At 43.8% G+C, this 22,518-nt stretch overlaps 1 protein-coding gene across 2 annotated transcripts in view; it reads left to right on the forward strand.

Annotated features, from left to right (window-relative positions):
* PHRF1 (PHD and ring finger domains 1) overlaps window positions 1-22,518 on the forward strand; it is a 52,005-nt gene that overhangs the window by 24,270 nt on the left and 5,217 nt on the right. For both annotated transcript variants that reach the window (XM_056527124.1, XM_056527123.1), the window contains exons 7-17: window positions 1,434-1,528; window positions 1,877-2,043; window positions 10,467-10,599; window positions 10,717-10,814; window positions 11,107-11,294; window positions 11,872-11,991; window positions 12,131-12,285; window positions 15,497-18,222; window positions 20,028-20,292; window positions 20,822-21,156; window positions 22,243-22,420. In XM_056527124.1, the coding sequence (XP_056383099.1) occupies window positions 1,434-1,528; window positions 1,877-2,043; window positions 10,467-10,599; window positions 10,717-10,814; window positions 11,107-11,294; window positions 11,872-11,991; window positions 12,131-12,285; window positions 15,497-18,222; window positions 20,028-20,292; window positions 20,822-21,156; window positions 22,243-22,420 (4,460 nt within the window). The remainder of the gene's footprint in view (window positions 1-1,433; window positions 1,529-1,876; window positions 2,044-10,466; window positions 10,600-10,716; window positions 10,815-11,106; window positions 11,295-11,871; window positions 11,992-12,130; window positions 12,286-15,496; window positions 18,223-20,027; window positions 20,293-20,821; window positions 21,157-22,242; window positions 22,421-22,518) is intronic.

Below are 22,518 nucleotides of genomic sequence, written 5' to 3' on the forward strand. Positions count from 1 at the left end.
CAAATTTAGATGCTTCTCCTTGAGAGCAGTGATGTGACTATTGTTACCTCATTTCTTGAAGTGTCCCTCAAGCCCCCTCCCCCCCCCCCTTTATTGATCTTCTATGCTTTGCACTATCATAAAGGGTCAGCAATGCTGTTATACATTCAGCACTTTAAAAAGGAGAGCATGTCAGCAGATCTGTTTTAGCTGGGTCCTATATTCCTCATATAAATATTGCTACTTACATAGTGCATGTTATTCTCCCATTTAGAAAACCTATCTTAATGAGGTGATTCAAAGGAATAGGAGATATGATGTCTGATCACGGGGGTCCCGCCGCTAGGGACCCCCGCGATCTCCGAAGCGGCACCCCAGTCATCTGTGCCCAGTGAACGCCACTCCATGCTGACTGATGACTACAGCCGCCACGCCCCCTCCATTCATGTCTATGGGAGGAGGTGTGGCAGCTACGTAGTAGCTGTCACGCCCCCTTCATTCACATAGACGTGAATGGAGGGGGCGTGGCGTGACGTCATCGCAAAGTTCCAAGCTTCTGCGCTCTGGCCGCCGCTGCTGCCATAGGGGATAAGATGTTTTTGGCGAAGTACCCCTTTAATGTGTATTGGTCATTAGTATTAACTTTGAAAAAATGTCCTGTGAGGGGTGGCGCTTGTGATGTGAACATAAATCTGTTAATCACAACCAAGTTCCTGCAATGAGTGTCTGTTGTTGGTCTCTGCTCTTGCTGCACCTACCTAGGTAGCAGAACATTTCCACTGCTCCAGCAATGTCTTCAGCTGTGACTGCTGGATCAGGCTGTGGCTCTACTTTTGTTTCCACAAAGTTGGTATCACCTGACAAGCGATTTCAAGAAGACCTGTGACCTCTAATGACCTAAGTCCATTTTTGTATTTTCCATAAAATATTACCGTATTTTTCGCCGTATAAGACAGACTTTTTCTTCCCCAAAACTGGGGGGGGGGGGAAAGTTGGTGCGTCTTATACGGCGAATACACATTAAAACCCTGTCCTATCGCGGAGGTCCCTTCGGCCATCAACGGCAGGGCTGTTCGGGGCCGCCGCGGAGAAATTGCGGTGTCCCGAACAGCTTACAGGACACCGGGAGGGACCTTACCTGCCTCCTCGGTGTCTGCTCCGTGCCGGGATCCCCTGCATGGCTGGCGCTCTCCTTCGTCATCACGTCGTCACGTACGCCATCCCGTCATCCAATAGGAGCGACGTGCGTAGCGACATGATGGCGGTGACGGAGAGCGAGGATACCAGGCAGCAGAGACTTTTCGGAGCAACGGGGACGCGGCGACAGCGATGGAGGGCAACATCCAGGGCAGCAGTGACGGTGTACACTGCAGTGTAATAGGTTCTGTTTGTAAAAGTAATTTTGCAATATTCAGACACTGGATTTATGACACTTTCTGTAATGTGTGTTTTAGGTACCACATGGAATGTCTGACACCTCCTCTCAATGCCGTTCCTGTGGATGAATGGTTCTGCCCCGAATGTGCTGCTGCTAATCAGCCTGATGACGGTAATTCCTGTAATCGAGATGACGTATAAAGTTCAGATCTCCAGCCTGTGACTTGTTAGCCATTGTAAAACCACTACTCCCAGCATGCACCGGCAGCCTGTGGCATGATCTGCAGGTTGAAGATCAGTATTAGAGGGGGAAGGAGCTTGGTGTTAATGGGCCAGTGCTCCCTCCCTGAAGCAGATTCTTGATGAGCTTCATATTACTCGTTCGATCAGGATTTAACTAATTTAACTATATATATATATATATATATATATATATATATATATATATAAAAAATATAATTATATAATTATAATTTTTTTAAATCTATAAATACTTAATCCATCTTTTTTTGTTGTCCAGATGCAGTTAGTGAGGAGGAAGTGACCAGCCTGCTAGCAGATGTAGTTCCAACCACAAGTCGTCTGAGGACCAATGTGATTAGGACTCGTGCTATTGCTCGCACCAGGCAAAGTGAGAGGGTGAGGGCTAGTGTTAACAGGATCCGCACTACAGCACGCAGCAGCCAGGTAAAAATGAAAATATGTGACTGTATAGCTAATCCAGATTACTGTCGGGCAGTGAAAATATATTTCCCCAGAGTGTTGTCTTTTCTTGTGGTGCAATACATGTTCAATGAGTTAAAAAAAAGTATGTCACAGGTAATAACAGTTTTCTATATTGCACCAACCCTAAAATTTTTGTACTCACCGTAAAATCTTTTTCTCGTAGCCTTCATAGGGGGACACCGCACCGCAAAATTTCTTTATTAGTTTTTTTTTTTGTCCGTATTATCATTTCTGTTTTTTTTATTTCTTTTTTTTTTTAAATCTGGGATTCTTTCTAGGGTCCTTCGGACATGTTCTTTGTTGGCTTCTCCTACTGCTTTGTGACAAAACTGGTTGCCTCACTTCCAGTGGGCGGGTATATCCTGACAGGGAGGAGCCGACTTTTTTTTCCTAGTGTCAGTGCCTCCTAGTGGCAAGAGCATATACCCCATCAGTAAGGTGTCCCCCTGTGAAGGCTACAAGTAAGAGATTTTATGGTGAGTACAAAAAAAATCTCCTTTTTAACCACTTAAGGACCAAGGACGTACGCGTACGCCCTAGCTCCCTGGTACTTAAGGACCACGTACGTCCGTGGGAATTTTGCGGCGGGGACCGGATTGGGTAGCTGCTGATATCAAAACAGCAGGCACCCCGCGCAAATGCCCAAGGGGATAACACAAATTCTCACAGGCGATTTGTGCCGGTCCCGGGTCATACGGGTCTATGGTGACCCAGAAAATAAGGGGGATCGGGGTGGTTCAAGACACCCACGATCCCTCTGAAGGGATAAGAGTGAGGTGGCAGGGGTACCACCCCTCCTATCCCTGCTATTGGTTGTCTAGAAGCGACGACCAATAGCAGATCGGGGGCGGGGGAGTTAGCTTTCGGTTTCCCCGTTCTTCCCACCCACAATAGGCGGGGCAGAACGGGGAAACCGAGGAGGACCGACGCAGTGGGTCCACTTACCCATCGGATACGGCAGCGGGCAGCGATCGGCGGCAGAAGAGGACGGTGATGCGGCTCCCTGGTGCAGATTATGGAAGCCGGTGGGTTGCTTAGCAACATCTGGAGGGCTGCAGCGTTTCCAAAACGGAGCCTCCAGCTGTTGCAAAACAACCCCCCCCCCCCAGCATTTCCAGATAGCCACTGACTGTCCAGTCATGCTGGGAGTTTAGCAACAGCTGGAGGCACCCTGTTTGGGAACCACTGGCGTAGAATACCCCTATGTCCACCCCTATGCAATCCCTAATTTAATCCTCAAATGCGCATGGTGCTCTCTCACTTCAGAGCCCTGTCGAATTTCAAGGAAACAGTTTAGGGCCACATATGGGGTATTTCCGTACTCGGGAGAAATTGCACTACAAATTTTGGGGGGCTTTTTCTCCTTTTACCCCTTATGAAAAAGTAAAAGTTGGGGTCCACACCAGGCTGTTAGTGTAAAATGTTTTTATTTTTTTACACTAACATGCTGATGTTGCCCCATACTTTTTATTTTCACAAGCGGTAAAAGGAAAAAAAAGACCCCAAAATTTGTAACGCAATTTCTCCTGAGTACGGAAATACGTACGGACGCACAACATGGCTCTGGAGTGAGAGCGCACTATGTACATTTGAGGCCTAAATTGGTGATTTGCACAGGGGTGGCTTATTTTACAGCGGTTCTGACATAAAATACAAATATCCTTGCGCCAGTGATGGGCCTGTAACGGTCAAGGGGAATCTCGGTGATACCCTATCTAGATGACCTTCTCATCAAGGCTCCAACCAGAGCCCAGACTCTGGAGAATCTGGACGTCACTCTCCACACTCTGACTCGCTTTGGGTGGATGGTCAACCGGGACAAGTCAGTCCTACCCAGTCTCTAACCTTCCTGGGACTTCGATTCGACACGGCCTCTGCCTGAATTTGTCTTCCGCCAGACAAACGTCTGGCGCTCCGGTCGGGGGTCCGTTTCCTTCGGACCCAGGTAGCAGTCTCCATCCGCACTTGTATGGAAGTCCTGGGTCGGATGGTGGCAACTATGGAGGCCGTACCCTTTGCCCAGTTTCATTACCGCCCCCTTCAACTGGCGATCCTCTGTCCCTCTATCGTCAGATTGTTATCCCTCGCTGGGTCCGTCAGTCTCTGCTCTGGTGGCTCCGCTCCCCCCTTCTTCTCCAAGGGCGATTGTTTCTTTTCCTTCACTGGCAGGTTGTTACAACGGATGCCAGCCTGTTCAGGGATTGGATGGTTCAGGGACTCTGGTCTCCCCAGGAGACCCTTCTTCCGATAAACATATTAGAATTACGGGCGATTATTCTTTGTCTTCTTCATTGGGAGTCCCGTCTTCAGTCCCGTCCTGTCCGCGTTCAGTCGGACAACGCCACGGCCGTGGCATACATAAATCGACAGGGCGGCACTCGCAGCTCGGCAGCCATGGCCGAGGTGCAAGATTCCGGCCATTTCAGCGATTCACATTCCGGGAGTGCTCAACTGGGAAGCGGACTTCCTTAGTCGGTCCTCACCCGACCCTGGCGAGTGGTCTCTACATCTGGAGGTCTTCGCGCAGCTCTGCAACCTCTGGGGCACTCCGGACGTGGACTTCTTCGCGTCCCGGCACAATCGGAAGATCCTTCCTTTTGTGTCCAAGTCCTGGGACCCTCAGGCTCTGGCCGTGGATGCCCTAGTGATTCCTTGGGCGGGGTTTGCCCTACCCTATCTGTTCCCTCCTCTTCCGCTCCTTCCCAGGATGCTGAGGAAGCTCAAGGCAGAGGACATCCCCGCCATTCTGGTAGCTCCAGATTGGCCCCGTAGGTCGTGGTACGCCAACGTAGTCAGGCTCCTGGACGACGCTCCACTGCTCCTTCCGCTCTTCCCGGACCTACTTTCTGTGTCCTCTTTGCCACCCCAATTTAGTCGCTGCATTTGACGGCATGGCGGTTGAGACCGCGGTTTTGAGGGCCCGCGGGTTCTCTTCCCAAATCATTCACACCATGTTCAAGGCTCTTAAGCCCTCCTCCGCAAGAATTTACCACCGTACTTGGCGGTCTTATTTTCGTTGGTGTGAAGCTCAGGACTTCTCCCCGGTAACCTTCTCGGTTCCCCGTCTTCTCTCCTTTTTGCAGTCGGGGTTTGAACTGGGGTTGTCTCTCAGTTCCCTTAAAGGTCAGGTTTCGGCCCTTGCTGTTCTTTTCCAGCGGCCCCTGGCTTCTAATTCTCATGTCCGGACCTTCCTTCAAGGAGTGGCACACGCTGTTCCTCCTTATCGGTCACCCTCTCCCCCTTGAGACTTGAATTTGGTTCTGAGTGCCCTCCAGGGTGCACCCTTTGAGCCCCTTAGAGAGGTGTCTCTCCGCCTCCTTTCTTGGAAAGTGGCGTTTCTTGTTGCTATCACCTCCATCCGGAGGGTGTCTGAACTGCAAGCTCTTTCCTGCCGTTCTCCGTTTCTGGTGATCCACCAGGATAAGGTTGTTTTCCGGCCAGATCCTTCCTTTTTGCCTAAGGTGGTCTCGGCCTTTTACCTCAATGAGGACATTTTGTCCTGCTTTTGTCCTGCTCCTTCTCATCCTAAGGAGCGCTTACTACACAAGCTTGATGTAGTTCGGGCTGTTCGGTCTTATCTTTCCATCATTTCTACTTTTCGTCAGTGTGATTCCTTTGTCGTCCTTACGGAAGGTCGTCGCAAGGGACAACCTGCTTCCAAGGCCACCATTTCTCGGTGGCTTTTTTCTTCTGGTTCTCGGACAGTTTGGGGGTTTTCTTTGACCTGTTGGTCTCCTCCTATTGCTCTGGAACTTAAACTGATTAGCTCAGAGCCTGAAGGCGGGTATATCCTGCTGGGAGGAGCAGACTTTTTTTTATTACCATAGTGTCACACCTCCTAGAGACAGCAGCATACACCCACGGTCTGTGTCCCCCCAACGGATCCTTCGAGAAAGAGATTTTACGGTAAGTAAACAAAAATCTCCTTTTTCTCCTTCACTTTGCTGCTATTCCTGTGAAACACCTAAAAGGTTAACACACTTACTGAATGTCATTTTGAATACTTTGAGGGCTACAGTTTTTATAATTGGGTCATTTATGGGGTATTTCCAATAAGAAAGCCTTTCAAATCCACTTCAAACCTGAACTGGTCCATGAAAAATTCAGATTTTGAAAATTTTGTGGAAAATTGCTGCTGAACTTTGAAGCCCTCTACATAGTTCATAAGGTTGAAAAAAGACCGGAGTCCATCAAGTTCAACCTATAACCCTAATGAGTCCCTACTGAGTTGATCCAGAGGAAGGCAAAAAACACTCATACTAGAGGTAAAAATACCTTCCCGACTCTGTCTTCCGAAAGTAAAAACATGTCAACTTTATGATGCAAACATAAGGTAGACATATTGTATTTGTGAATCAAAATATAATTTATTTGGAATATCCATTTTCCTTACAAGCAGAGAGCTTCAAAGTTAGAAAAAAGCTACATTTTCTATTTTTTTCATAAAATTTGGGAATTTTTCACCAAGAAAAGATGCAAGTATCGATGAAATTTTACCACTAACATAAAGTAGAATATGTCACGAAAAAACTATCTCGGAATCGGAATGAAAGGTAAAAGCATCCCAGAGTTATTAATGCTTAAAGTGACCGTGGTCAGATGTGCAAAAAACGCTCTGGTCCTTAAGGGGTTAAAGCATGTATTGTTTATTAGATCTGCTAACTCCACATTCAACTTTGTCTATGAAACCATCTCCAATAATAAGCCTGTAAAGCTCAGCCCTGCTTGGTGCTGGTACTCCAGTCAGTTTAGTAACGAAAATCAAGGCTCCGCCGTATATTTTACTGCCGACAGAGGTAAGTAGTGGTACAATGCATCACTACTTACCTCCGTAGGTGCTGCCACTTGGTGTTTTGTTCGGCAAAAACACCGATGTTAAACCAGCGTTCTTTGAAGAAGAAAAAAATGATTTAAAAAAAAATTGATTCAAGGAATATATTGTTTTGCCATCAGTACTGCAAGAACCCTTTTAAAATGTAACTTTTTATTGTTTTTCTTAAAATAATATATTCCCCAAATTGGATACAAACATAATTAACACTAAAACAATAGGTATGTTTGTGGGCAACTCAAAAAGGATAGGTATTAAATCTAAATATACAGAGATCTAAGCACCAGTATCAGCAGCTTGTTATGGACAAATAGATACACGTGTATACAAAAATCTCCGAAACACAAATGAATATATAATAGGTGCAAAAGAAGGGACTTACATTTAGAGGTCCAGAGGGAGATGTAGTTATCCAGGTGGGGTGTTTAAATTTAGCCACTAGAGGAAAATTATAAATCAAGGTTGCAAGAAATAATCCTCAAAAGAAGCAAGTCTCACTAACTCTCCTGTCATGTTCTATCCCCTACAGTGGAGGAGGCGCCCCCACTTCAATCATCCACTGTCCCCTCCCTGGACACTAGACTAATACAATGGAATGAAAAATACCTATATCCTATGATGATGCATCATCGTAACCTTTTGACTACATATAACAAAAAACACAAAGTGCAAAAACATGTGGATTAAAATACAATGCACACACATATATACAGAAAAACTCAAACCTCCACGCGTTTCCCCCCCCACACATGTAATCTATTGGTGGGGTTCCTCTGGAGGTAAATACAGGTAGTAAGAACTATGCATAGTGACAGAAAACCGGCGCATACGATAGGCCAGCGCTGGTCTGATGCTGAAGCATAGGGGTTGTAAGTAGGTGGTTATGGATGCCATCGGATTAGGCATACATCCGTTTATTTATATGGTTATCAGACCTACCTGATGTATGGAACAATTTCCGGTGCTGTTCTACATCCGGAAGCAAAACTGTATGTTATGTATGTGTTCCACCTGAGGTGGAACTCGGCACCATATCTATGATGGCCCCGTGGTGGAAAAGGAGTGACGTAAACTTTTTAAAAAAAATGTTTTCCACCAGACAATATAGCGTATAATGTTTAGCTGGATCTCCGGAACTCAATGTAATCACTCCTATGCCCATAGCAAAGACATTTGCGTTCCACACATGCCGTTTCAAATAATACCATTAACATGTAAATGCCCCAAATATATCAATATCCCGGTTATGTACGAGTTCATAAGTACCCAGGGGATTGATACAGATAAATAAATGCAAAATAATGATAAACAAAATAAAGAAAAAAAGGGGGATAAGCTTACTGATAGTGTTCTAGATACAGACAGACAATGTAATCCCTCAAACAGTAATAGTTACAGGAATGCATAAAAAATCGGACAGTAGAATGAAAAATGGCTTCATTAAAAGGAAAACCAGAAGAGATCCCCATTTTACACTAGATAAATACAACCAATTAAAGCACCCCAGACAAAAACAGTCAATAAAAAAAAAATGTCAATGGTTACATGGTTCATGTCAAACACTAACCCTTTACAAATGATAAGTAGCCGGGGGCATTATCACCTCAGGATGGCTGGTTTTACAAACATAGAAACTGGCCTTGACAGCAAGAAATTGATCCTTTTTGGCGGACAAACTAGATAATTAGTCAATAAATCATTGATAGCAAAGTTTATCATTTAGCCCCTCAGGTATCGTACTCATGAGACGGAATATCCACTGTTTCTTTTTTAAATATGGAACTATCCCTGTCGCCCTGCCTGGGGCTCTCACTACCTACAAACTTAGTGATCAGGAATCTCCCTGATGTGCTTCCCAAATAGGGCGAGCAACCGACGTATCCCTGTGGAGGCCAGTTTCTATGTTTGTAAAACCAACCATCCCGGCTACTTATCATTTGTAAAGGGTTAGTGTTTGACATGAACTGTAATTAACCATTGACTTTTTTATTCGTTTATCATTCCATTGTATACATATAATTGAATGTTTTTGTCTGGGGTGCTTTAATTGGTTGTATTTATCTGGTGTACAATGGGGATCTCCTCCGGTTTTCCTTTTTATGAAGCCATTTTTCATTCTACTGTCGCATTTTTTTATGCATTCTGTAACTATTACTGTTTAGGGATTACGTGTTCCGTTTGTATCTAGGACCCTATCAGTAAGCTTATCCCCCTTTTTTCTGTATCTATTTTGTTTATCATTATTTTTGATTTATTTATCTGTATCAATCCCCTGAGTACCGTTAAACTTGTACATAACCGGGATATTGATATATTTGGGGCATTTACATGTTAATATTTTTATGTGAAGCGACGTATGTGGAACGCAAATGTCTTTGCTACGGGCATAGAAGTGATTACACTGCGTTCCAGAGTTCCATCTAAACATTATAAGCTATTTTGTCTGGTGGAACGCATGTGAAGCTTTGCATCACTCCTTTTCCGCCACGGGGCCATCATAGATATGGCACTGAGTTCCACCTCGGGTGGAACACATGCATCACATACGGTTTTCCTTCCGGATGTGGGATAGTGCCTGAAATTACGACATATGCCTAGAGAATACCGGTGGGGATGCTCCATACATCAGGTAGGTCTGATAACCATATAAATAAACGGATGTATGCCTAATCCGATGGCATGCATAACCACCTACTTACAACCCCTATGCTTCAGCATCAGACCAGCGCTGGCCTATAGTATGCGCCGGTTTTCTGTCACTATGCATAGTTCTTATTACCTGTACTTTTACCTCCTGAGGAACCCCACCAATAGATTCCATGTGTGGGGGGGAAACGCGTGGAGGTTTGTGAGTTTTTCTGTATATATGTGTGTGCATTGTATTTTAATCCACATGTTTTTGCACTGTGTTTCTTGTTATATGTAGTCAAAAGGTTACGATGATCCATCATCATAGGATAGGTATTTTTCATTCCATTGTATTAGTCTAGTGTCCAGGGAGGGGACAGTCGATGATTGAAGTGGGGGCGCCTCCTCCACTGTAGGGGATAGAACATGACAGGAGAGTTAGTGAGACTTGCTTCTTTTGAGGGTTATTTCTTGCAACCTTTATTTATAATTTTCCTCTAGTGGCTAAATTTAACACCCCACCTGGATAACTACATCTCCCTCTGGACCTCTAAATGTAAGTCCCTTTTTTTGCACTTATTATATATTCATTTGTGTTTCGGAGATTTTTGTATATATGCGTATCTATTTGTCCATAACAAGCTGCTGATACTGGTGCTTAGATCTCTGTATATTTAGCTTTTATTTTACCATTTTTTTTTTTCTCCCTTAGACTTGTAAAAATTCTAAATGCAAAAACACGAAATGGGGTTGGCGTTTCATAATTCCCCATTGACTCCCTGGATAACATTTGTCCACGTTTTTGCCATTAAAAAAAAAAAGAAAAAAAAAAAAGGAAATTTTGCCTTAATATAAAATAATTTTCCCCTTTTTGCTGTTGAGTAAACCTAGGTACAACTGAAAAATACTGTACTTTTACTTCCAGAATGTCCCTAGGTATTTGTTGTCATCTCTTCTTGATGAAACCATTGAGGCGGTCGTAGCTGGACTTAATACTGCTGTTTACCAACGAAACCTAACTCCTCGCACCACCACCACAAGGCGGAAAAGAAAAACTGGTGGGTTTTACAAATAACAGGCAGAAAGTTGAATTTGAAGTAGACATTATACTAAACATGTATTTGTTCTGAACACTTAATGTGCTTGTAACCTCTTCTATCCTTTCCTCTCAAAAGGAAAAAAAACAAGCCAGTCAAAGGTGTCCAAAGGAAGCCGCGGGGTCCGAAAAAAGCGCAAACGACGGGTTAGAAGACGGAGAGTGCGGAAGCTAATAGTTAGTACTGCTTGATAAAGTTTGTTTTTGATTTATTTGTGCAAATTTGTTACAGATTTCAATATTTTCCAGAACCTTATCCACAAGTCCATGTTAAGGGTTCTTCTGATCTCTATCGGTGTTGTTAGAAATATCCTCTAATCAGTTTTTATTTAATGAACAACTAGTGGTAGTAATCAATATTATACATTTAATTACCCTTAGTGAGTTAATATCTATTTTTGTTATTGAATATTATAAATATTAGGAGATATACAGTACATTTCATTTAACCTATGCATTTTCTTTTCAGAATCGAAAAGTTTCAACTTCTCATAGCCGCATTGCTAGATCCTTGGGTATACGCAGCCCACCTCGGGGCTCTTCAATGCCTCGCATACAGAGGGCACCGGAACACACGTTAGATTCAATGAGACAAGATATAGGTGCTGCAACCTTCTCTGTGTTTGGAAACCCAAATGATCTAGATCCATTTGATAGGTAAATCCTTCACACACTCAGTTTAAGACTAAACCTCTTATGTCTGATAGTTGGAATTGTTAAACAAAATACTTTATAAAATAAAATAACTGGTCTGTCCCCTGTATAAAAAAAAAACAAAAAAATGTTTGCTCCTTTACATGGAATTTTTGTTGTTGTTCATTTGCTTCCTAAATGCGAACTTAAAAGGGTTTTCTAAGCTACAGAATTATGTAATGTAACTCCCTGTGTAGTACAATAAAAAAGCTGCCATACTTGCCACCCCCACTGTTCCCTTCCTGGCAGGAACTGCCTACATGCCCAGTGATTGGCTGAGGGGGGTGCGAAATGTCATTGGTAGGAGAAAGTGACAGTGTCCATAACAGTAAGCAGTGGCTTATTAAAAAATTATTTTGCCATGTTAAAGGTGTCGGTAGCTTTTACATTCTAAAGGTGGCTTACATCACTATTTGTCTTTTTTTTTAAATCTAATCTTCTTTCACATTTTTATCTGTGATAAAAAATCACAGATAATTAATGATTTACTATGTCATTATGTAGTTTGATTTAAAATATGCATCATTTCTGTTTTTTACAGTCAAGACGACCAGGTTAGTAATTCCTCATCGCCACTGACTGCCAAGCGTAGAGTCCTTTCCCGTTCTGCCTTGAGATCACATCAGCCTGTTGCAAGGCCCATCTCTGTGGGACTGTCACGGTAAATAAAATTTATATTGGAAATATGTATCTTCTGCTTTATGATGGGAAATGTTCAAATGTATATAACTTGGCACGTGAATCACAACTTATTAAAGCAATAAGGCCTCAACACAATTTAATATGTGTTTCTCATTCAGGGGCAGAGTATCTTCTTTGGCTTCTGAGTCAGTGGCAGTGGCAGAACCTGTGCCAGATCTTTTGGGAAGTATCCTGTCTGGGCAGAGCATTCTCATGATGAAGAGTTCTGATATTGTGATCAGTCGAGATGGTTCTTTAACAGCAAAGAAATCTGGTGAGTCATTGATGCTGCCTTGTGGTTTGTTCTCTTTGTAAATTGTGTAAAGGGTTACCATTTGGTTATAAATGTTTGCAGTTGCATTAAAGATGTTCTCCCACCAAATACATTTAACATGCGGAGGGGTAATTAATATAAGAATGGTGTGAGTAGCCCAGCCATTAGATCAGATCAAATTTTTTTCACCTATCCTGTTTATTCAATATGGCCACAAGAGCTGAAGTTGGACACAGCTCAACCAGTGTCCCATTCACAAACTATGGCACTTCCGAAGATAGCCGATAAATATCTTTCGACATCTTTAGCAGTCCCATAGCAAGTGAATGGAGGTGTGGTCGAGCATGTGTGCTGCTGTTTCATTCACTTAGGGTAATAAGTAACTTCATTCTCTCTACCTGATCAGAGCGGATTGTCAGCTGTCAGACTCCCACCAATCAGATACTTTTCTCGTACAGGTTATTGGGGGTACACAGACACCATGGGTATAGGCTGCTGCCTCCCAGAGGGACACCAAGCTCTGAAAAATGAGTGATGGCTTCTCATACCATCCTATACCCTTCCTGCAGTCAGTGAGCTAAGCCAGTCTTCACGGTCTGTTGGAGGGTTACATGCCTGCTTTGTAGCAGGGCTTTTATTCCTCTGGGGTCAGAAGAGAGGCGGACTGCAGAGGGTATATATCCAGTTAATTTATCACTTCCCCCTCCAGAATGCAGTACTGCTCCTCTCTTGCTCTTGGTTACTCTGTCGAAGCACACACAGATTGTGGGTGGAACTAGGAAGTGGGTCCCCTACATCACAGTTCAGTTTTACCCCAAGCGGTACCTTTTTTTATGCAGCTCCAGTCCCCAATGGCCACCAGTCTTCTCTGGCAGCGGCATCTTCTAATTGAGGTATCAGCTTTTCACCAGTCTAGGCCTCTGCTGTCTTTTTAGGTTTTTGGTTGCCCTCGCAATGAATGGCCCATGCTCCCAGGCTCCTCCCTTGCCCTCTATTTCCCCCCCCCCCCCTTCTTCCTCTCACTCCTCGTGGCTGCTGAGGCTGTAGCTTTTCTGCTTAGTTGGAACCAGTGTGTATTCGCGCTTCTAGCTCAGAGTTGTCCTCCTAATATGCTGCCAGTCCAGTTGTCCTGCCAGCTCCTGTCTCCTGCTCCAGCCGACTGACCTGTTAGATGAGACCCACTCTTCCAAGATAACCTCCGTGGCAGACTATTTAATCAGTGCAGGCTGCACTGCCCAGGCTGTTCCTCTCTCCAAATAGAGGACCCGGAATGTGCTTCTGCTCAAGGGACTTTATCTTTTTCTTGCTCTATGCCCTCTCCCAAGGTGTTTCCTTCTCATTCTGAGTTTGAGGACACTATTCTTAAGGAGTTGAAGCACCTGGGCAAGAAGTTCTTCTGTGTCAAGAGGCTGGTCCTTCAGTATCGTTATTCGGAAGAATCGGTTGAGAAGTGGTCTAAGGGTGCGTTCACACCACGTTTATCCGATACGGGGACCGGATCTGGCTGGGGGGAGTAAAAACTGGACACTCCCGTACCCCATCCGGACCTGGCCCGCATGTCATTCATTTGAATGAGCTGACTGGAGTCAGATAGTGACTCCGGTCGGCACATTTTTGCCCTGTATCTGGTTTTGAGACCAGACCTAAAACCGTAGTATACTAAGTTTTTTTTGCCCCGTATCGACTAAACATGGTGTGAACGCACCCTAAGTCGTCTTCTTTGCATCTTATGATCGTCTAAGACAACCATTCTGCCCACCGCAGATGCCACGTCCTTCCGTGACCCTCTGGATTGTCACATCGAGCACTCAGCAAAGTTCTCCTTTAAGGCTGCAGGATCTACCCTCCGGCCTATCTTAGCCTCTGCCTGGATCAGCAAAGCTTCTATGGAGTGGATACGCCTATTGCGCCATGGCATACTTTTGGGAGCTCCTCAACAGGACCTGGTTGACCTCAATTACCAGGTCTTCCTCTTCTAGCAAGTACTTCTTCAAGGCTTCTGTGGACGTCGTGGGTCTGCATCTCCGGTTGCCCATCCACAGGCCTGCTTGGCTGAAAACTTGGTCAGTAGACTATCCTTTTCAACGGGTTCCTTTCGTGCTTCAGGTGTCTTCGGTCCCCCACAATGCTTCCCTCCTCTGAAGCAGAAGCCCAACCCTGTCTTTATGCTCAACCTCTTATGGTGCTCTCGCCCACAACCTTCAAAATTGGGGTCTTTTTTTTTTTTTTCGGGAAGCTTGGCTTTCCAAGTATTCTGACCCTTGGGCTAGGAAGGTGACTTCTTTCAGTTACTTCATAGAGTTTTGCAGCCTTCCTCCCGACTCTCTTTTTTGAGTCTTCTCCTCCCCGCAACCCTTCATTCACCCAGTGGATTCCTTACTGCATCAGGGAGTGATTGTTCAATGCCCTCTAGACCAACGTTTTCAGGGGCTTTACTCCAACCTCTTTGTTATCCCCAAAAAGGATGGGTCAGCTTAACCTATTTTGGTTCTTAAACGGTTCTCTGCGATCTGTGATGACATCCATGGAGCTGAGGGGGGGGTGGAGCCTCCACAATGCAGGTGTGCAATGTGGCCACTTGTGAGTCCCTGCACACATTCATCAAGTTCTACAAGGTTCACACCTTCACATCTCTGGATGCCTTGCTAGTTTGCCGGGTTTTGCACATGGTGGTCTAGGAGTCTGTTAACTTCTTTTATCTTGACAGTTCTCTTCCCTGGGGACTGCTTTAGATCGTCCCATGATGTCTTTGTTCCCTAATGACATGGCCGATAAAAGTGAATTTTGTGAGTACTCCCAGTAAAATCCTCTTTTGTCAAGTTCATTGGGGAACACTGCTTTCTCCCAGTATATATTTTTTGTTGGTGGCTCACTCCTTTCAGCCCTTATTTTTGGCCTCTCTTACTTTGTTCTCTTTGCTTTTTTTACCCCCTCCTACTGCTTGCTACACAGTGGCTTACCTCACTGCAGGATGAATATAGGCTGGTAGGAGGAGCTATCACTCCTCTATCACTTTTTTATTTTTTATTTTTTTTAAAGAGCTTATTGTCCCTCCTAAGCAGCATTCTTATACCCATGGTTTCTGTGTCCCCCATGGTGTCTTTTAAAAAGGTCTTATGCCAGTGGAGATTGGAGACAATTTTTAGGTTCTGTGTTATGCTGGTAAAAGTTCGGGTGTATTGTAACGTTTCTTAAATTATTTTTTTTTTAGGTGAAGTTTCAGCACAGAACTCAAACTCGAGGGAAGATACAACGCCAGCTGGTTTTATGGAATCAAGCCCATCGCACTCAGGGTCCCCAACTATCTCCTCATCTATTAATACATGGAAGCCTGTTGTACAGCAACCATCTCTCAGTTTTCCTTCATCTGATCTGTACTCACTGTCCCCTGCACCCTCACCTCCTCCAGCATCACCCTCTTCTAAAGGAATGGATAGGTTATCTGTGCCCAACTCTTCAACTCCTGGGATTTCTGCATTCAGACTGAAGAATGCTTTTACTCCACGGATTGTCCAAGTGCAGTCCTCTACTGGACGTTTAGCTTCAAAGGGGGCTGAGCCACCTCGCTTGAATGGGTCTCTTCACAAGCCAGAGTCACCAAGCTTAAATGATCCAATCCCTCCAAAGCCACCAGAGGTCAAACATTCAAGCAAGCCATCTGCAAAAAGAATGGAAATTTCTGAATTTCCCCGGATACCAAAGATCAAAAAGGAGACTGACATCAGTCCTAATAGTGAAGACAGCAGGCGACTGAGTGCTACTAGTGACAGTGCATATAGCAGCCTTCCAAGGCCTGGCATGAACCAGCTAACTGGGAGAGGTGAGAATAGGCAGTTAGGCAGGTTTGCTACAACACAGAATACAGAAAAAAACACTCGCCAAGAATCTCAAGCACCTTCAAGACCCTCTGGTGGTATTTCATCTAGTCATACAGCCTCAGGCAGCAGCAAAGCACCACTTTCTAACTCAAGAAATGTGGGTTCCTCAGATTCAGGTGGAGGGGGGCTTAGAATAACAATCAGTGGGAGTTCTACCAATTCTTGTAGACAATTCAGTCCTAGCGCAAAAGACCCCTTTCGTTCATCAGAAGGAAAAACACAACAAAAGGCTACATCTCACCCATCAACTGTCAAAAGAGAAAAAACTGTTAAAAATGAAATTTATGATCCTTTTGAGCCAACCGGTTCAGATTCTGGGTCTGGAAATAGTCCAAGTCCTGAAAGGCCTGCCACACCACCCATACCCTCTACATCCACAGTGAACACTAATACAACTCAGTCTAGCGGTGTGAAAGTGGGAGCATTTCGGAGCTTTAAGTTCACCACCCACTCCAGTAGAGTGGCTGTATCTAAACTTGGACCGGATTTTTCTGGGATGTCACCCAACAACAAAGAGCCACATGACGCTAATAGCCCAGTAAGTGTAAGTCCAGTGTCTCCCCCTCCCCTTAAAGTGGAAGAGATCAAAAAGGAAATTAAGAAAGAAAAAATTGAGCATACTCCTTTAAGACTATCCTGCCCATTGTCTGGACTAAAAATTACTTCTGATCTTAAGGCAGGTGGAACCCGTGGCTTCCATTTTGATGTAGAAGATCAGCCTAAAATTTCTATAAAATCCGAGCCAGACATCCTTCCAAATAGGACTGTCCATCAGAATACTGCAGGTAATAGAGTAGTGTGGGAGTCAGAGACTCCCTCAGAGTCCAGCTCTTTATCTATTAGTCACAGCATTGAACCACCAAAAAGGACAATAACAGTTAAAGAAGAACCGAAATCATGCTCAAGATCGAGATCTAGAACACCGTCTCGAGGACGAGAATCGAGGTCTGCTTCTTTGTCTACAGAAGATAGAGAAAGAAAATCGAAGTCAAAGTCACACAAGGTAAAGAGATCACGTAGTGACAGGTCAAGCTCTGGTAGCTGGGAACGTTCTAAGAAGAAGCGTCAAAAAGAGAGAAAGAAAGAAAAGAAAAGGAAAAGCACAGAGTCCAGAGAAAGAAAGAGGTCCAGATCAAGCAGTCATAGTAGCTCATCCCCCAGGACATACAATAGTAAGAAAAAAAAAAAAAAGAAGCGTGATTCAAGGAGTGAATCAGCTGGTCGCTCCATTAGTCCTGAGAAAGAAAAAAAGCGGAAACACAAAAGTGACAAAAGTTATTCCAACAAAGAAGGGAGTTCTAAAGTGAAGGAGAAAAAGAAGCCTAAAGAGGATCGGGGAAAGCAGCGATCAAGATCACAACCAGTGACCAAGGAGTTCAAAGCTCACAAGTCAAGAGACAAATCTCCAACATTTAGAGACCAAGAGGTAACAAGACACATTGTCCTGTCCCCAAATAACAATGAAACAACTATAACTTGTACAGTTAGCTTTAAATCAGAGTCCCCCACTACTGTTCAGGAAACTAAAAAGTCCATTCTTGTACCCAAAGAAGAAGTACATGAAAGACATACATTCCAGTACTTGGAAGATAGTGTTTCCATTAAAGAAGAAAAAAAAGTGGAATTATCTGATTGTGATGAGGAAATAAAGATGGAAGCAGAAAGTCCTCCTTGGTCTCCATCTCTTTTGGATTCTTTGGTTCCTGAATGCAAGAATGAAGAATTCCAAGAACCCCCTTCTCCAAAGGAATCTTCTCCTTTCAATTACTTGCTTACTACATCTGTAGTTAGTCCTCAAGCTTCATCTTTGTCTAATGACACAGAGCCAGCAAGTCCTAAGCCTCAAAGTCCTCTGCCATCTTCTCGAGGGGATCATTCCAAGTCTACTGCTGTTCTGAATGTCAAGAAAGAAGCTGATGATCTTCAGTGGTCACCGTCCCATTTAGATGATTTTCTGTTAAATGAACTTTCTGATGATGTGTGCTCTGTGGGAGCTGTCAGCCCCGATGATGTTGATCTTGAAGAGGCAATATTGATGAAGAGAGAAGGAGACTGTAAGGTTAGTAGTATACAGTGAGAACTTAAGGCATCAGTATATTACTCTTCAAAGGCCTTTTTAAAAATGAAAGAAGCAAACTCATTGGTTGCTATGGGCTACTGCACCACTCTTCCTGTACACAAATTTTGATAAATCTCTCCCATAGTTTCTTGTATTGTAGAAATCTCAAAAAGAGTATAAACTATACATAATTCAGGCTCCTCCAACTTAAATGTAGACTTACAATAGCAGTTTTGCAGTAAATTTATCTGCAATACTAGACATACCCTGTAGATAAGAATAGTACAATTTCTGGTATACACATTGGGGGGCAGTTATCATTGTACGTGTAAGGGAAGCATTTTTCTACACCTTTTTTTTGTGTGCTGGTATTTAAATGGTCACAGAGCATTTGATATATTTTGTGCAGGTCACATTTTCTCTCTTCACATACACCAAAAAGCTAAGCTAAGTCTGGGCTGGTGTAGTTTTAGAGACTTTTCATTGGCTTTGCACCTTTTTTGCGCCTTTTCATAAAAGGCGCAGTTGATAAAAACCTTCTATATCATGTGTATTGCCAAAATCAGTGGATTGCAACTCAAAATCAGCAGAAATGTGTAAACCAAAAGGTGCAAAAAAGGCACAAATAAACCCTGCTTGCGCCTTTTTTGCGCTTTTTTGCGCCTTTTCTAGACACAAAAAACTGTCTAAAGACAATGATTAATGTCGGCCATTATTTCCATGTTTGTCTCTTCCTATACGGATTATCTACTAAAGCATTCTTCTAAAAGTAATGTGTTACCCAGATTGGTACCTGCACAACAGTAAAATACAGCTGCTTGTCCAGCAACTTTGCGCTCTTATAATTCTCACCATGACATGGGGGCTGACAGGATGTTCATTTTGGTGATGCTGGAGGCTGCAGGACCCACACTGCAGCAACAGCTGCAGGACGTTATTGCAGTGGCAGTAGCCAAAGCATCTTCTGGGCTCCAGAGATATGGTACCTAGCTCACCCTAGCCCATTTATGCACCTCAGTTGATAAAATATGCATCCCATGGTATATGGTCAGTTGTTATGGCTGCACCATAGAAAATAAACTTGGTATCCCTACTTTATTCAGACATCAATATACACCTATTTTTGCAACTGTGTTAACTTTAAATGGCTTTACTTACTTGAATGGTCTGTTCTGGTTCAATACATTTTGCATAAGTCATTAGTATAAGCAAATATCAGACACTTTGTAATATATCTCAATAGAGAGAAATACATTTTCTTATCCTATCAGACTACTTTTACTCTCCTCCTTTTCCCCCTAAACTTTTCACTTTGAAAAACAGCTTAAAGTCCATCTTGACAGACTATAATTACACTGAGGGATCAGCTTATAGAGAGGAGGAGTCAGCTGCAGATTGATACTAAAACTTTCATTAGTTTCTCCGTGTGTATGTTTTATATCTCACACTAATGCTGGGTTTACAACTTGCACTGCACAATATTGCTCTATAATGTCCCCAATGCTGCTGCTGCAGCTACAGATGGTGATCTATAGAGATATATGGCTGAACAGGAGCCCCTCTTCTTTGTGTGCAGTTTATGGGAGGCATCATAGCAACTAGTCTCCACCCACCAATTTTAGAGGCAACTTAATTAGAAATGAAGACTGCAGTAAGGAAAATTGAAAAATGCCAAGTTATATTACTCCTCAAATACACACATGACCACTTATCATGAAAAGTTGCCTGAAGTGCAGGTATCCTTTGAGAGTTCAGTGTATGAGCAGCATTAAACAGGTAATTTCATACCTAACTCTATATTCTAGGAGCCTATTGAGATTAACTTCTCTAAAAAGGCAGTCATACCATTTCTACAAGAAGATGAAACTTCAGGTGATGGAGGAGCTGGAAACCACATTGGTGGAAAGACCACAAATAACAGGAACTCCACAGTGGAAGCTGGCAAGTCTGATGGCCTTAAGGAAGAAGCAGCTTCTTCTATTCCAAAATCCAAACCGCAGATTAAAAGAGTGACCTGGAACCTTCACCATAAAGAGTCTGACAAGAATGCCACCACAGAGAAATCTGCATGTAAGTACTCTACTCCTGGCTTGTGGCTTCACTGTGTGATCATTCTAGATTGGAGTAGTGTTTATTCTAATCTTTATTGTTTAGAGGAGTTATCCAAGGCATCATTTCCATGTAAAGAGAAATGCTATCAGGGTTTGTAGCATAAAAGAAAATAGCTCACTTGTGTTTTCTTGCTTCCACATGTCCCTCTTGGTGCCGGGGGCCAGTTCAGGACAGAACCAGTCTTCTTCTTCCGCTGACACAATTTTTTTGGTCTACTCTTTTGACCTAACTGTATAAGCCTGATCCTGGACCCCCACTTCTGCCGGACTAAGTCACCCAGCTCCACAGGCACTGCACTGCACCAACACTGGCCACCACACAGCACCACACCAACTGAACAAATCAGATAGCAGATTGAGAGAAACTGTGTATAAACCTTTTTGCAGTCTCATGCTAGACATGTATCTGCTATTGAGCCAAAGTTCCTTATATATTTTATTTGTTATATTCTGTTATTAATAACATTCTCTATATGTATTTTTGAAAGCTCCTCCTTACTGCAGTACTCAGTCGGAGGCTTGGGCAGATGTACCTAAGTTTACAGTCAATCAAATAACCAGTTCCAACCCAGATCCTTCAAGTGAGTCTTCCAGCCCTCTTGCCTGGAACACCCTGGATACATCCTTACAGGGATCTGATCAGCTCCAGCCAGCAAGTCAAGGATCATGGAATACAGAAAACAGAACCCAAAATAATGTTCTGGGTAAACCTGAAGAACATGCTGTAAACAAACCTGTAGCTGCAAGTATGGACAGACATACAACTCAACAAGTGAAGGACACCAGTCAAATTCCTTGGATTACAACAGATGCTCCTGCTCAGGTAATCTTTGGGTGAAATATCCTGGGTGTCAAGGTATTTGGTGGTTACATTAAAGGAGAGCTCCAGAATATAAAAATTGTCGCCCATACTGCCGGCAGTAAAAAAATAAAGATGTACATACCTTCCTCCGCTCCCCCGGGGCCTCCGGTAACCGGTCTCCGCCGCCATCCACTTCCTGGTTGCCGGTGGTCGGATGAATCATACTGCGCTCAGCCAATCACCAGCCGCAGCGAAGTCAGACTCGGCCGGCAATAGGCTGAGCGGCAGTCTGAAAACGCTTCAGGACACAAAATTCTTCACTACACCGGCACCTGCGTTGGCCGAGGCCGAAAACGTTACACTGCCGCTCAGCCTATGGCTGGCCTTGTCGGGACTTCACTGTGGCCGGTGATTGGCTGAGCGCAGTAAGACTCTCCGACCACCGGCAACCAGGAAGAGGATCACGGCGGAGGCCGAAGCCCCCGGGGGAGCGGAGGAAGGTATGTACATCTTTATTTTTTTACTGCCGGCACTATGGGGGACAATTTTTATGTTCTGGAGTTCTCCTTTAAGTCTTTAAATGGACCCTGTACGGATTTTTTGCTGCATTAAGTGAAGACTGGCCTTTATGATAAATAGGTATATGTGATTTGGCGGAGGATAATTGAGGAAAAAGAAAATATCCTGACAGGAGAGCTCTACCTCATCGACTAAAGGTAATTGACAGCTTTCTCTGTATCAGTATGTTCAGAGAAGGCTGTCAATCTTTCTGTGTGGACGGGATGACTTTTGCAGAACAGCCTGCCTTTTCATAAATGAAACAACCTGGTTGTTCTTCCACATCAATGCACTTAAGTAATGGATTTTACAGAATTTGGTCACTTTCCTTGATTAAAGACAGAAGCTGTGCTAGGTACAGGATAATTTTACAGACGACATGGAACCCTGCAGGTCTAATGCTTGTATAATCTGGAAGTTTGGCTGCTTGCTTCTGCACACTTTTTTTTGGCAAGTTGGACTACCATGGAATTGTAGACAATGTAAACCCATTAGAGGATGAACATTAATGTATGTATTAAAGTAAAATATCACAATTTTATTCACCAGGTGTTCCCACAGACCTTGCCTCCATTACCTCTTCCACCAGTCTTTCCCCCATATGCCCCTATGAGTGAACCCACAGTGCCCTGTGTAACTCAGAGCAGCAGAACCATGCCCAGCCAAACCCCAAAACCTGGCAGTCTGGCTACAGCAAATGAACCCAAGATGCAGGCAGCCAGCACAGGTGAGATATCTTTATTTTTTATCGCCTGTAAATGTGTCACCCCCTGGTAGATCTTTCTGTCTGTGGACCCCCATTCATAATAAAGTAATGGCATATCC

Source organism: Hyla sarda, chromosome 6 (genome assembly GCF_029499605.1).
Source record: "Hyla sarda isolate aHylSar1 chromosome 6, aHylSar1.hap1, whole genome shotgun sequence".
Taxonomy (NCBI): Eukaryota; Metazoa; Chordata; class Amphibia; order Anura; family Hylidae; genus Hyla; species Hyla sarda.